This window comes from Arvicola amphibius, chromosome 18, assembly GCF_903992535.2.
Source record: "Arvicola amphibius chromosome 18, mArvAmp1.2, whole genome shotgun sequence".
In the NCBI taxonomy this organism is placed as follows: Eukaryota; Metazoa; Chordata; class Mammalia; order Rodentia; family Cricetidae; genus Arvicola; species Arvicola amphibius.
The window spans coordinates 13,147,786-13,162,110 of NC_052064.1; the positions used below are offsets into that span (position 1 = coordinate 13,147,786).

Here is a 14,325-nt window from a genome sequence, read left to right on the forward strand (position 1 = left end):
TTACCAGAGAGAAACCACGAGTAAGAGCAGAAGAGGCAGTCTAAGCGCCAGGTCTGAGTTCTGGAGTGTTCCACATTTAAGAGTTGGGTGTGATGCGACAGGTCACACTAAGAGATGGACATGTAAAAAGAAAACCAGAGAGAGGTGTTTCTAGAAGCCAGTGACGAGAAAAGCTTTTGACAGAGAAGACAAAATCAGAGAGAAGGAGAGAAAAGAAGAATACTAGATTTAGCATAAGATCTCTGGAGACCCAGGAAAAAGTTTTGGTAAAAGATGAAACCCTGGGATGTGTTAAGGAAAAAAAGACTCGGAGGCAAGGACAGGCTATTGGACAGTGGCTTCAGGGAATTCAGTTTACAAACAAATGTGTTTAATACTGATGGGAGTCATCTAGGTAGAGGATGAGTGATTCAGAAGTCAGACGTAAGAACTATATCTGAGTACGCAAAGACATGGAGCTGGCACATGGAAAAGCTGTAGCTGGCTGGTGAAGACCAGGATCCACGGACACAGGTGAAGACAGATGTGGCAATGGAATGTACAGTTATTTTCTCATTAGTTCAATTTCCTCTGAGAGAGAAAGCAAGGATGTCTCTGAGTAAGAAAGGTGAGGTATTAGACTTGGGGACATGAAACACTGATCTCAGAGTGAACAAAAGAGTTGTTGTGACTTGTCCTGATAGATCACATATCCCATTTGTGAGGACTACAAAGCCAAGCCAGCTTGTTCATTCTGCCTGTCTCCAAGATCATTTGATTAGCTGTGTTAATCATAAATAGGCAAAACCCAATTTCGATGGGGTTATAGCTTAAGCAAACAACAACGAAAGAAAAGAAGGGAAAGGCATCTGAAGGCAAATGCAAGACTGAATATAACGAGCAGTCACAACACTACCACTGGGTGAGGAGAAAGGAAGGACAATGAGAAAGTGGCCTGACCGCGGGCTCGGAGCTGAAAGGGATCCCGGAGCACTACTACAGAGGGACTGAGCTGGAGCCGGGGAGCAATAGTAGGACACAGGTCTGAAAGGTCACAGATGCACAGCAGCAACAAGCGACTCAAGAGTGGTGACAATGGAGCAACAATGGAGAACAAAGAGCGAGGGACTGGGGTCTCAAAAGAATCACTGAACACACGGGTCATCACCGTGACCATGAGTAAGAAACGGCATACATGCACCGGCAGGCTGCACAGAAGCAGTGAGCCAGTGACTAGACAGGTGATTTTAGCTTCCGCTTTAGAAGGACGTAAAACTTGCGTCTCTAGTTAGATATACATCTTAATGCTAATCAACCTGCATAAAGTCTAACACATAAGTCTTTGTTTAGTTGAGATGTAGCATTTCATGTTCCCACCCTAGCTTTCATCTCTAAATATCCACTCCCCTGCACAGGGAACAGCAGTCTCCTTCATCACAAACTACAGTCTGCCCCCTCCCCACTCCATCCTTCCCAACTCCAGCAACCACTGTTTTACTCCCTACCTCCCAAACTCAATCTCTTCAACCTCCTGTGCCTGGCTTACTTCACCTAAGCTATGCTGTTGCTTTAACCGCTGTCCAAATGTTCCGTCTTCAATGCTTCAACTTTGGTGTAAGTGTCCATAAAAGTTATTCACTTGGAGGTTTTCCCATTTATTAACTAGGGTCCTTTAAAAATACTGGTATCTCTAATTCTTCATATTTCTCTTGTATTAATTATAATTTCTTATTTTGGTCTCTGATTTTGAGTGTCTTTTTATGATTAATCTAGTGATTTATCAATTAAAGTTATGTATATGCTTTCCCCAAATGAGCTTTTATATTGGCTTTTCAGGATCTACTTTTTTTCTGTCAATCTGGTAATTGTTAATTCTTCCCTTATGATTCTGAGTTTATTCTTGCTTTGCTAGGTACTCGACTCTATCTTTCTTCAATGTATGCTAATTGCTATTAACTGCTCTCTTTTTTTTTGTTTGTTTGTTTGTTTGTTTTTTCGAGACAGGGTTTCTCTGTGGCTTTGGAGCCTGTCCTGGAACTAGCTCTTGTAGACCAGGCTGGTCTCGAACTCACAGAGATCCGCCTGCCTCTGCCTCCCGAGTGCTGGGATTAAAGGCGTGCGCCACCACCGCCCGGCTAACTGCTCTCTTAACATTGCTCATCCCTTGGGCCTGGGTATGCCAGGTTTCTATCAAGTGTTTCTAGTTTTAGAATGTTCCCTGTTGATCTCTAACTGTATTCACATGGTAGTCTGATGACTTAGGTTTGAAGTTTGCTGGAATGTGTTCTGTGGCCTGAGTGTGCACGGTCTATCCTGAAGTATGGTCCTTGTACTGAAGCGGGTATGTAGCTTACTACTGGATGAAATGATACATGAAGCGCTATTATGGCCATTTGGTTTACAGTAAAGTTTAAGGCCTATGTTTCTTTGTTGATTCTTCTGCCTAACTTGTCCAGAGAGCACAACAGGAACTGAAATGGTCAACCCTTTGTGCGGTAGTGTCTCTTCTTCATATCAGCATTTGTGTGTGTGACAAGTGCTCTGCTACTGGGTGTGCAGCCATGTTTGTAACTACTACTTCACCTTATTCGACTGACCCTTTTATCATATCAGCCAACCAATATATGAATAACCCTTTTCATCCTTAAATAATAGCTTCCTGACACTTTTCATTTTTTCATTTCTTGATTCTTGATCTACTGTGTGTTCTTACAAGTAAGCTAACATCTTAAGATTTCTCCCTTTAAATTCATTTTGCCAGTCTAAACATACGCATGGTGAAATTTAATCCATTTATATTTACCATTAGTATTGCTAATTTATATTCTTGTTTGTTAAATTTGGAGTTTGCTGAGTATATACTAGTTTCCATTTTTCCTCTTGGAAAGCTGTTTCTCCACACTGGTAAGACTCAGTGTCCTTTTTGTGTATCTTATACTTCTGAGTTTTAAACTTACTGAATTTTTTAAAGATAGATGTCCTTCTGACTGTAGTGAAGGAGTCTCTCAGCACTACAAAGCTGGAGAGGCCCAACAGAAGTGGACTGTCTCATTTAGCTTGTTTGGAAAGGCATTTTTCATTTCTGAATGCCAGTACTTTGCTGAACAATGTATTTATGTTGTTACTGATCACACATATTTATTTGTTTGTTTGTTTATTTATTTGTACAATTTAAATATGTCTTATTCCTTTTCTGGCCTTTAAGAGTTCTGCTGAGAAGTCTGCAGCTAGTTCAGAGAAGATCCCATATACGTTGGCGCTCTCGTCTTGGGCCTTTGTTAGTTTGACATAACATACCTCAAAGAAGACCTTTCTTGAATGAATCTATTAAGTCTCTGAGGTTCTTAGACCTGGATGTATATACTAACTAAAGACTTGAAAAATATTCAACTGCTGCTTTGCCCAATCCATTTGTATATGTCCATTTCCTTCTATTATAAAATACTAATAATAATATCATTTGTTTAACCACAAGTCTTACAGCCACTTTCTTTTTTTTAATCTAAGTTATTTCTAAACAACTACTATAACTTCAAGCTCAGAAAGAAATATGGACTCAGAGGTCCTTCCTCTGTTTGATCTAGTTTAAGTTCTATTATATTCTAAAATTTCATTTATTAAATTCTTTAGCTTCAAATTTTACATATTTTAATAATACACCTTTGCTGAATTTTTTATTTAGAACAAAAGGTATCTTCCTAATTTCATTTTCTTATGTTTTACTGAAGTAGGATTATTATTTAAACTATTAAAAAGGCAGGTTTTTTTCTTTGAACTTGCTGTCTTTAGCTATGTTCTTTTGGCAGTAACGTGTTACCTTATTTTTCATGTCTTTGTACCTATATCCATCACAGTTGTAAATCTGTACATTAAGTTGCTCTTACCAGGTTTACAGGTAGTAGAAGAATTTTTCCCCTGGAGATGTGCCCTAAGGCACTAGATGGGAGACTACTTTGGTTTTGGTTCCAGGGAGATACAGTAGTTAAATGTTTATGTAACTTCTTCAGCTGTAACCAATATTTGTAATACCTATGGGTGACTTGGTGACCTAGACCAAAGGGTATAAGTGGGATTACCCTACCTGCTAACACGCAGCTCTCTTAGTTAGTGATAGTTTGCCAGTGGCCCGAGGTACCATGAGCTCCTGTCGGTTTTTGTGGGTGGATGCAGTCAACTATGAAAAAGGCACTATGGTACTTCTAAGCAAGATGCAGCCAGTGGTTATGGAGGGAAAGCAGCTGCCAATTTCTAAAGGCCACACGGAAACACATCCACTCCTGTAGGCCAACACAAACCTGGCGGTGTGGCAGAGTGCTCACTGATGACAGAGATGTGGAGGTCTAAGTGTGCCCTGGCGAGCACAGGAAAAGAATGCCCACCACTGTATACAAACTACACACTGTTACCTTCACAAAACCGCAGGGGGTGACCTGCTTGTTCCCTGGGATGGTGGGTAGGACCAGCTGGCTGCTTTTGTGCCTCAGCTTCTTAGGACAGGCAGATTAGCTACTCTTTAGAGCCAAAGGCTGAGAGGAACAATGGCTAAACTTTGTGACTTTACTGTAGCTCTTACCATTTTTCTTTTAAAGAGAAACCTTCCTAAATTGAGTTTATCAACAATTCTTACAAATATGGAGAACATAGACTCAGAGGCCAGCTTATTAAATTCAACCTCCTATTAAGACTCCAAATTATTCTCCATATGAGAGGAGCAAATTGAGTATCACATGCACGATAGTGTCAACATCTCCATGTTTATTAGGTGATGAACAAGGATGTAATATCACAAAAATGGAACACAGTGCCAAGTACAGAGTGAACCTATGATTATGAACAAAGTATTTTAAATAATAAACTAATTTATGCTAATTTAGCACGAAAGAATTGTTCAAAAACTCTGCCTTATAAAATATCCACATAGGATTCTATCTGTGTAGATAGGTCACTAAGCTTTAAAATCCAGTGACAGACACAGTAGGAGCTATTTAAAAACACGAATCGACAGGAAGAAACTTTAGTTCCAAATTTTAGGCACGAATATGTTATACTTGAAAGCTAATACTAGCCTTAACAGTTTTCTCATCCATAGTAAACTGAAATAAAATGGTTTCTTTTCTGCTTAATTTAAGAAAATTAGCTCTGTGCATACAACTTGCTAAGATATAATTTTCCATGCTAAAACCTAGTCTTAATTTAAATCTAGGTAAAGATATTTCATTTGATGCTGATATGTAAAATCAGAAATATCAAAACTGGCAACTGAAGGCATCGCTCCGGCTTCCTAGGGACAGGACTCGTCTTTCCCAGGCAAACAGAAACATGGTCTGTGCAGCTGCTGGAGTGCCTCTGCCAGTGGTGCCCCGTCTGCAATCTAGCCTGCCCTAAAGGCTGCCAGACTCACCATACTAAACCACATTAGGGTTAAGTAAACGAGGCACCTCCCGAACTTCCATGCAGATGGGCAAGAGGGCTAAAGCGTGTGCTAGAGGAAGCAGACTACCTGCCAATGTCTGAACGTGCTCCCTCTGAGCCTCACTTTCTTCTTTCCCATGTACGAGTGAATGGTAATAGTATTTATTGTACACATGATGGGCTGGAGGGAAGATGCAATTTAAAAACCTTATACTCTTGAACAAAGCAGGGAAACACACGTATTCATATCCGTTTAAAAAATGAAGAGACCCTCGGTAAAGGGTCTACTAAGACAGAATACTCAGTAAAGTTATTTCTTTAAAAGACTCATTATAAAGCCTGCAACAGCAGGTGTAGAGTTAAGTGTTGAAAAGATTGGACAATATGTAAAGGCATTTACTTAATGGTTGGCATATAATGAACACTTAAGCATTTGTTTAAAAACAGATATTTTTGACTAGAGTTCAAGTCTCTCTAGAGACGCCAACTGACTGGTGCAAGTTAAAATCCAGTCCAGAAGGTACCTCTGTTATTAGCAGACTTACGTGGGAGTGCAACAACTGATATGCAAGGCGTGGAGTCGTCAATGCTCTGGTCATCCTCAGAGGACAGGCAGAGCCTCTTCTGCGGAGGTTCAGTACTATCTTCTGAGTCTATTTCATCAGGGTCTAGCAGAAGGGAAAAAGAAGCCAGACAAAATGCTCAGAAACCTCAAATAGACAAAATCTGTACTTAGTATAGATATCTCTACAGCAATTTTCTTATCTACTAAAATCATCCTTCAACCCACCTGCTCAATTAAATTAATTAAGCTACACAAGGACTCAAAGATCATCGCTTTCTCCTTGCTTACAGTAGTACCCAGCCCCTGTTCTTGTGATGGACAAAGTGCCACCTTTTAACTTGATTTTCCAAAGATTTAACACACAAAGAAAAGGACTGGTTATTGGGTTCATTCAAATATTTACTAATGTCTAAGTGCCTGGAGCAGGAAAATGAAGGATACCCTATGCAAGAAGGATATACCTCATAAAGGAAGGCTACGCCACGAAGGCTACTCTAATGAAGGAAGGATACTCCATGAAGGAAGGATACTCTATGAAGGATGCTCTCAGAAGGAAGGGTACCCCATGAAGGAAGGGTACCCTGCGAAGAAAGGATACCCCATCAGGAAGTTACGGTGTGGTGGCACCTAATGAACAGTTAAAATGGTGTGCTCAGAGCTGTGACACTGGAATGGAGAGGTCGCGAGCACAGGGGAAATGCATTGCGAATGAAAGTGAAGCGAGGGCTCTTGAGTAGGCATCATGAACTTGAAAAAACAAAAAGAAAGCAAGGAAGCATGTTTGCTTCTCCTGCCAGTAGCACAATGTGCAGTGGAACTGAAGAAATCAAAAGATGCTAAGAAAATAAAACAGTGAACTATTAGGACATAATCACATGACCAGGGACAACTGTGGCAGGAGAGAAGGCTAGGCGGAAGAAAACAAAGTAGCAAAAGTGCCCAAACTATGTTCTTAAAAAGAAATCACTGTAAGCTTTCAAAACAGTGCTAAGAAATGGAAAAACTGGACAAAAGGCCAGAGTTAGGCAGACGAGAAAGAGAATCTGATCTAACAAAGGGGGGTCCACAACAGGGATCAATGAAGTTTACAGCAGCATACTAACAGCATATTAGCGTATTCTGAACCATGACCAGAGACTCTAAGTAAGAAGTAACGTGCAGCCGGGCGGTGGTGGCGCACGCCTTTAATCCCAGCACTCGGGAGGCAGAGGCAGGCGGATCTCTGTGAGTTCGAGACCAGCCTGGTCTACAAGAGCTAGTTCCAGGACAGGCTCCAAAGCCACAGAGAAACCCTGTCTCGAAAAACCAAAAAAAAAAAAAGTAACGTGCAGCCTGGGAAGTGTGTGGAAAGAACTGCTTGGGACATGTAACATTTAGTTATAAAGACAGAAATATGAACTATCATAATAGGTAGATGATAGCTAAAATGACTGAGTGGAAAAATACAGAGACTACAGAGTAATAAGACAGAAAGCAGATTACTAAAGAATGAACACACACACACACACACACACACACACACACAGGTACTTTTGAATCTTAATTCACCAGAAGGACTTAATTAAGATATAAATCTTAATCAGTCACATAAAATCCTGTTTCCTATATCAGCATCAATCACTCGCAGAACTACTTCTCAATGTTCTAATGCGTCAAATATACCTCTGGTAACAAATGATATAAAAATGTATTATAGCTATTTCACCATCTTCAGAGACTTACATCCCACGTAAAAATGGCTACTAGAATAAAATTCAGTTAACTTAAAAATAGTAAGGTATTTATAAAACACAACACATAAATTAAGATTAATCTATAATCCAGAGATACCACAACTATGTGTGTAGGTGACAGACAAAATGGAATCAGACATCCCCAGTTTCAATTACAGCCAGCAAAGTCTCCTACCATTCTGAGGGCAATGAAGAATGAGGTTCCCGTCGGTGTCCTGAGTAAACGTCACAGAGTTCACAGTTTCTACTGTTACTGTGTCAGAATCCTCTTCAACTGTGCTCATACTCAAATCTGCACGAGAAGAGGCTACTTAAGGACTTAAAATAATCTTTCCAGACAGAACATGAAATCTAGGTATCTGCTTAGTCTTCATAAGAAACTGCAAAGGAGTTCAGATTTCAGAAACCACTTGTCAATAACCACTATTTAGAATCAGGTTCAATAACCTACAAGAATCTGACCAACCCAGATTAACTCCCAACAACTTTCTTACAGTGTTAACTTTCTGTGATGACTAACCTTGAAATTTAGAACAGCCACCGAGAAGCCTGTAGGCATGACTATAAGGAAATTTCTAGATTAGGATGAGTTGGGAAAACTGACATGACCCCGTGGGCGGGGGTCTCAGACTAAGAGGAGAGAAAGGGTGCTCAGCAGCACTACTGTGTTTCTCTCTTCCCACTGAAGACATAATGCGGTTGCATGCGACCAGCCGTCCCACACTCCTGCTACCATGTCTTCTTTGCTGTGATGGACTGCACTCTGACTTCAGGCAAAAAGCCCTTTAAATCGATTAGTAAGGAATTTCGTTGCAGCAATACCCTTTCTTTGCTTTTACAGTTTTTTTTTTTTTACTACAGCCAAAAAAAAAAAAAAAAAGTTTAAGCTGTTAATCAGCAGAACTCTTAGCAATTTTTAATATTTACTGGTAGCTTTTGTACTATGTTCTCACAGCTTTCTGCCACCTGACTCTTATGTTTGTTAAGGAGGACACAATGGTGATTGAACCCAGACCTTCCTCTTTATATTTGCCCAACGATCTGCCACTGAACTAGATTCCAAACCTGCTATCTTCAGCAAATTAAACAAAACTTCCACCTTGATCTAATAATCATTATTCATAAGACCCTATTATGAGTATTTAAGCCGTTACCTGAAAAATAAGAACACCAACCAAATATTTCTGTAGTTAGTAGTAATGGGGTTGGGACCTACTTTTTTGTTTGTTGAGACAGGGTTTCTCAGTGTACAGCCCGGGCTTTCCTGGAATTCGCTCTGTAGACCAGGCTGGCCTCATACTCACAGAAGATTTGCCTGCCTCTGCCTCCCAAGTGTTGGGATCAAAGGCATCACCACCCCCGAGCTTTTTTATTTTTATTTAATTTTTTTTGATGTATGTTTAAAGTGTCCTTAGTTGCTGCTTTATATTTAATACAGACTGAAGAATTGGAGTCTTAGAACACAGTCACTATCTTGTGGCTAGATAATCATACTGCACTACCAATGACATGGTTGACATCTTTAGCATCTTACAAATCAGTTCGTGTCTCAAAAGTGTTTTTCTCACATATCTTTACCAATTAATATAGACAAAAGTCTTGTGTGTGTTTAATTAATCACTCAGTATTTGATATAGTATTAGCTCATTTACATACCGGTTACTATTTAAATAAGCATTTGGTAAAAAAAAATACTTTGGCAACAAAGACAACTATATTCGTATTTACATGGTAAAGATCCAATGAGTAGTTTAAGTTTACTATACAAAAGAACACAATCTTCAAGATAAAGAGGAATGGAAATCATGATGCAGCATGGCTAACCACTTGGGTGGGTTTTCGCAGTAGAGCAGGCTTACCTAGACCACGGATGGATCAGCTACAGCCCTTCCCATAGAATCACGTCTCTGCGCTCTGGCCAGCAGCATCACCCCCAGGTCATCCAGACTGCTTCTCCTCCATGCCTGTGCACTTGCAGCACTCTGAAACAGTACAGCACCACAGAGGCTTACTACAAACAACAACAGTACTATCCGAGCACTGGAAACAATGCTGCTGCACGCTGGCCTCGCACCTCTGATGCCTCACCCCAGGACTGAAACAGAAGCACAGCTTTCTTCTGCGTGCATTGTATGCAAGTCAGCCCCAAACCAGTCCAGTGTGATGACTTAAAAGCTCATAGGAAGTTTCTCAACCCAAGCTGTCACTCACCAGTCAGCTGTCCTCTGAAAATATAGACTGAAGTATACAGGTGGTTATGGTAGACCTTGGAACCATATGGTAGACCTTGGAGATAAGTGCAAACTTATCTCCTATGAAAAACTAACATTTCCAGCTCACATGCTCTTTCATAATGATTTATTCACATCTCTAAAATACCCAATTTTATCTTAAAAATAGGTATGCAAGTTGTTTTTAAAGACACCTAGAAATTGGAGAAGATGGCTGAGATCCTAATTCGAGAGCACCCTTACTACGGAAGTCAAGAGGCAGACAAGGTGCTGACTTAGGTGAAGAGCCTCTGATGCTCTTCGAGAGGACCTGGGTTCAGTTCCCAGCAACCACATGGCACCTCATAACCATCTGTAATCAGTTCTAGGATCCAGCACGTTCTACTGGCCTCGTAGTATACAGACACACATGCAGGCAAAAAGACTCATAAAATAAATCTTAAAAAAAAAAAAAGCAAACAGGAACAAAAACAGAGGAGACTGAGAACTAGTTAGTGATAGAGAAGGAAAACTGAGACATGCTTAATGGGCATTAAAATGATTAACTGTCAGTAAGATGACAGAGTATTTATTTGGTCTGGCAATATGGAGAACACACATGACCTTAAGAAAAAATTTCAGTGGACTGGGAGCAGATGGCAAATAGAGAAACCAACATAGAGAAGACAAGACTCACTTTGAGGATAAAGAGAATAGGATAAGGAAGTGGGCTCAACACAGTGTTAGAAGATTATTTATGACTTGAAACAGACAAATGTTGATGAATAAATCAATCCGACTAGTAATTTAGTGCTCTTACTCAAACTTGTTAGACGAAAAATCACGCTTGACATTGGAACCCTTACCAAATCATCGGTGGTCTCACTTTTATACTAATTAAAAACGAGAAAGCACGATGAAGGAAAGACAGACAACATTTTAACTGGCAAACTGACATTCTGCTGTATTTCCACCATTTGATGGGTTATCTTGAAACAACAAATACCTTAATGAACCCAAGAAAAAAGAACCCATAAATGATATAAAGCATTTATAATCATTCTTACACATGCTCGCATTTGAAAGACAAACCTTTCACTTCTAGTTCCAAATAGAGATGACTAGGGGAGGGAGGCACGTAGCAGGGTCTCATGATGGAGCCCAGGCTGCCCTGTCTCTGCCTTTCTAGTACTGGCATGTTTCTGTCACCATGCTGACCCAAGGTGACCCTATTTATAACCTGGTGGAACAAGAAGGGATAAGTACGACAAAGTAACGTGATTTTTTTAAAATCAAAATTAAAAAAGAATTAAGTTGCTCATGCTCCTATTTCAGTATTGGTTCTGAGGTTCACATGTCCATCGGGTATGAATGTGGGGGCAGTTAAGTGTCAAGAATCTTAAAAGAAAAAGGAAAAAAGAAAAAATATCAAAAAATGTCATTTCTTCCTATTTTAGAAGTCAACTCTATCTAAGCACACACTACTGGTGGTGATCACGAGAAGCTGGAGGCAACATAGTCTGACCCTACATGACAGAGATTGTTTAACTGGAAAATAGAATGCAGTTATATGGTATAGGAAAACTCACTAAGAGGATACTCTTAAAATGGGAAATAAAGAACACCACAGAGAGTCGTAACTTAATGCAGCAAGAACATATTTAATCTGAATCCCTTTATAACATCTCTTAATCCATTTACCTCCTCGAACAGAGGATTTAGCTCCATCCCACATCCTGGTGTCCTTTTTCTCAAGTATTTTTCCTTGCTCAGCTCGCTCCTTCTCATTATATATCTTTATTATAGTTACCACCAGTATCCACAACAGTCTATACCAGGCTGTCTTGAGATTTCTTACAGTGGTATATTATTTATGTTTTAATAAATAGAAGATCGAGGGCAAAGCAGATATACTAGTGAGCCATACAGGCCAGAGAATGGTGCCACACACCTTTAATCCTTGGATTTGGAAGACAAAGGCAGGTGGTCTCTGTGAGTTCAAGGCCATCCTGGGTTATACAAGATTTGTCTAAAAGAGGAACAGAGCTCACAGAAAGGTGCTCCCATCACTAGGGATCACACGCCTTTAATCCCAGCACTAGGGAGGTGGAGACAGGAGCTTTATAGCTGGGCAAAGAATATAAAGGGGAAGAGACAGGAACTCAGCCGAGCGTGAGTCTGAGGTTGGTGGAGAGCATTGCAGGACCGCCCCTTTGTCTGAGCCTTGGTAGAGGTGAGATATCTCAATGGCTGGCTATTTTGCTTGGACCCCAATATCTGTCTCTGGGTTTTTATTATTCGTACTACAATTTCTTCTATCAAGAGAATCAATCCTAAACTCTTCAGTTTAGCAGACTCTTTAGATAAGGGCAAAACTATCCCAAGAGTAACATCTTTAGGAGTACTGACTGTTCCAGCTGCGGACACTCTGCACTTGAAGAATGCTTTGGAAATGGTTCTGAAGCAAATCAGATGGCACCACCTCGCCTTGGGGCATAGGGTTAAGAGTTAAGCATTGTGAAACACCATTAATTGTAAGGGTAAATCTACACTGTAAGCATCCTTTTTAATGGTTATTTTTCCTTCAACTAACTCAAGATGTAGGCAGTTGGAACAATTTGACTCTCCAATTAGACAAATGTTAGACCCGTCTTCTAGTGCCCCTATTACTCTGAGCAAAGGACTGCCAACAACATATCCAGCTAAATGAGTTATGGCACCTACTGCTTTCAACAGTCTATAGATAAGTGCTTTGAGAAACCAACCTGCTTGCTGAAGTACAACCTCCAAACTTTTGGCCATCACAAGCTTTGATGAACTCCCTGTGACCCCACAGCTATTCCTATCCAGGCCAAAAGGGGAGCACCTCCCCTGGTATTCCAGCTATCAGCAGAGTTCGTCATTTGTATGAGGGGCTTTGCCCTGCCTAGCACAGACATTTCTGTTTGCATGGACTGCTGGGTGATGTGCTCCTTTGCTCCCACCTGTATGCATCATTAGGTCCAATAAAATGCTTCTCCAGTGTCCTTCTCTTACTTTTTATTGATTAGGACAAGCTCAGTTGGTTACACACAAAAAGGGGAAAAGTCCAGGCATAAGTGGAGGCAGTGACAGTCAGAAGTAAGGAGACCTGAAGGGTTCCAGAGTTAATGGCAGAAATAATAGGGAGCCGAGATGAGAGCCACCAAGGGCCATGAAGACATGAGGAGAGTCCCAGGAAGCTGCCAAGGGTCTCAAACTTTCTGGGCATTGAGAACTGTCAACACTAGTCACTGTCATCAGGATGATCTCATTCATCTTGGCTCTAGCCAAGGGTCTCAGCACCCAAAATCTGTAAGTAAGCGAGCTCTACTATTAAGAGCAATACCTACCTCTGCCGTTTAAGACTGCCCAAACCTACAGATTACAAAGCTGCTGTGTTCTGGGGCCACTGACAGTTAATGCTAGGAGCAATGAACTTCTAACCCGAAGGCCTAATAGCGCTTCAGTCTTGTGTTAAAATAAATGCCTGGAGCAATAGAACTATATTGTTTGGGGCTCTTAACTGTTATGCATGTGATCTGTCAGCCCAGACCCTAGCTAGGTCTTGGTTACTCCAGGACCAGCATTGCTGGCAATGGAAGAGTCTCCTTGCCTACCCAGGCAGGACTTATATCCAGGCAGAGCAAAAGATCCCCTGCTAGCAGTTAACAGCTCTGAACTCCTGGGAACACTTTTGTAACTTCATGGGAAAGTTTGTAAAGTAGATTAAGATAGAGTATTAAATTAAGGTACACGATTAAAGGCTTCACTAAAAAATGGTAAACAGCCAGGTGGTGGTGGTGTATGTCTTTAATCCTAGCACTCTGGAGGCAGAGGCAGGTGGATCTCTGTGAGGTTGGAACCAGCCTAACCTACAGAGCGAGTTCCAGGACAGTCGGGATGGTTATACAGAGAAACTGTTTTGAAAAACAAAATCAACAAAAAGATGGTAAACAAATACTACACATCATAAAGTATCAATAAATTTGTTAATGGAGTTTAATGTAATGCTTCAATTATCAATGATGCTGTAATTGAATAAAGTGAATTATATGGTAATATAGATTATTTGGAGGGTCAAGATTTCATACCTGACAATAAAATTGTACTGCCTATTTGATCTAAGAGCTTATGTATTTGGTTACACTGTAAGATATTATCTTTTCAAAACAGCACTTTTTGTAATACACCATCTGATTTCTAAATACAAATTACCACCATGTTCTTTGCACTAGTTTATTGACAAGTCACATTTTCTTACCAAATAATAAAACACATCAGGCAGCGAATAGACCTAATATACATTTTCTCTGCACAAAACACCTTATAGTGAGGGAACAGTAAGCGCTAAACACTAAGGCTGGAAGGAGCGACCTGACTGATTACATAGCCAAAACAATCCTTT

General features: G+C 40.4%; 1 protein-coding gene across 2 annotated transcripts in view; it reads right to left on the bottom strand.

The window, feature by feature from the left end:
• Positions 1-14,325, bottom strand: part of Dmtf1 (cyclin D binding myb like transcription factor 1) — a 49,107-nt gene that overhangs the window by 31,390 nt on the left and 3,392 nt on the right. For both annotated transcript variants that reach the window (XM_038315522.2, XM_038315521.2), the window contains exons 2-4: positions 9,549-9,671; positions 7,865-7,981; positions 5,937-6,059 (exon numbers count right to left, since the gene is read on the bottom strand). In XM_038315522.2, the coding sequence (XP_038171450.1) occupies positions 5,937-6,059; positions 7,865-7,973 (232 nt within the window). In that variant the 5' untranslated portion in view covers positions 7,974-7,981; positions 9,549-9,671. The remainder of the gene's footprint in view (positions 1-5,936; positions 6,060-7,864; positions 7,982-9,548; positions 9,672-14,325) is intronic.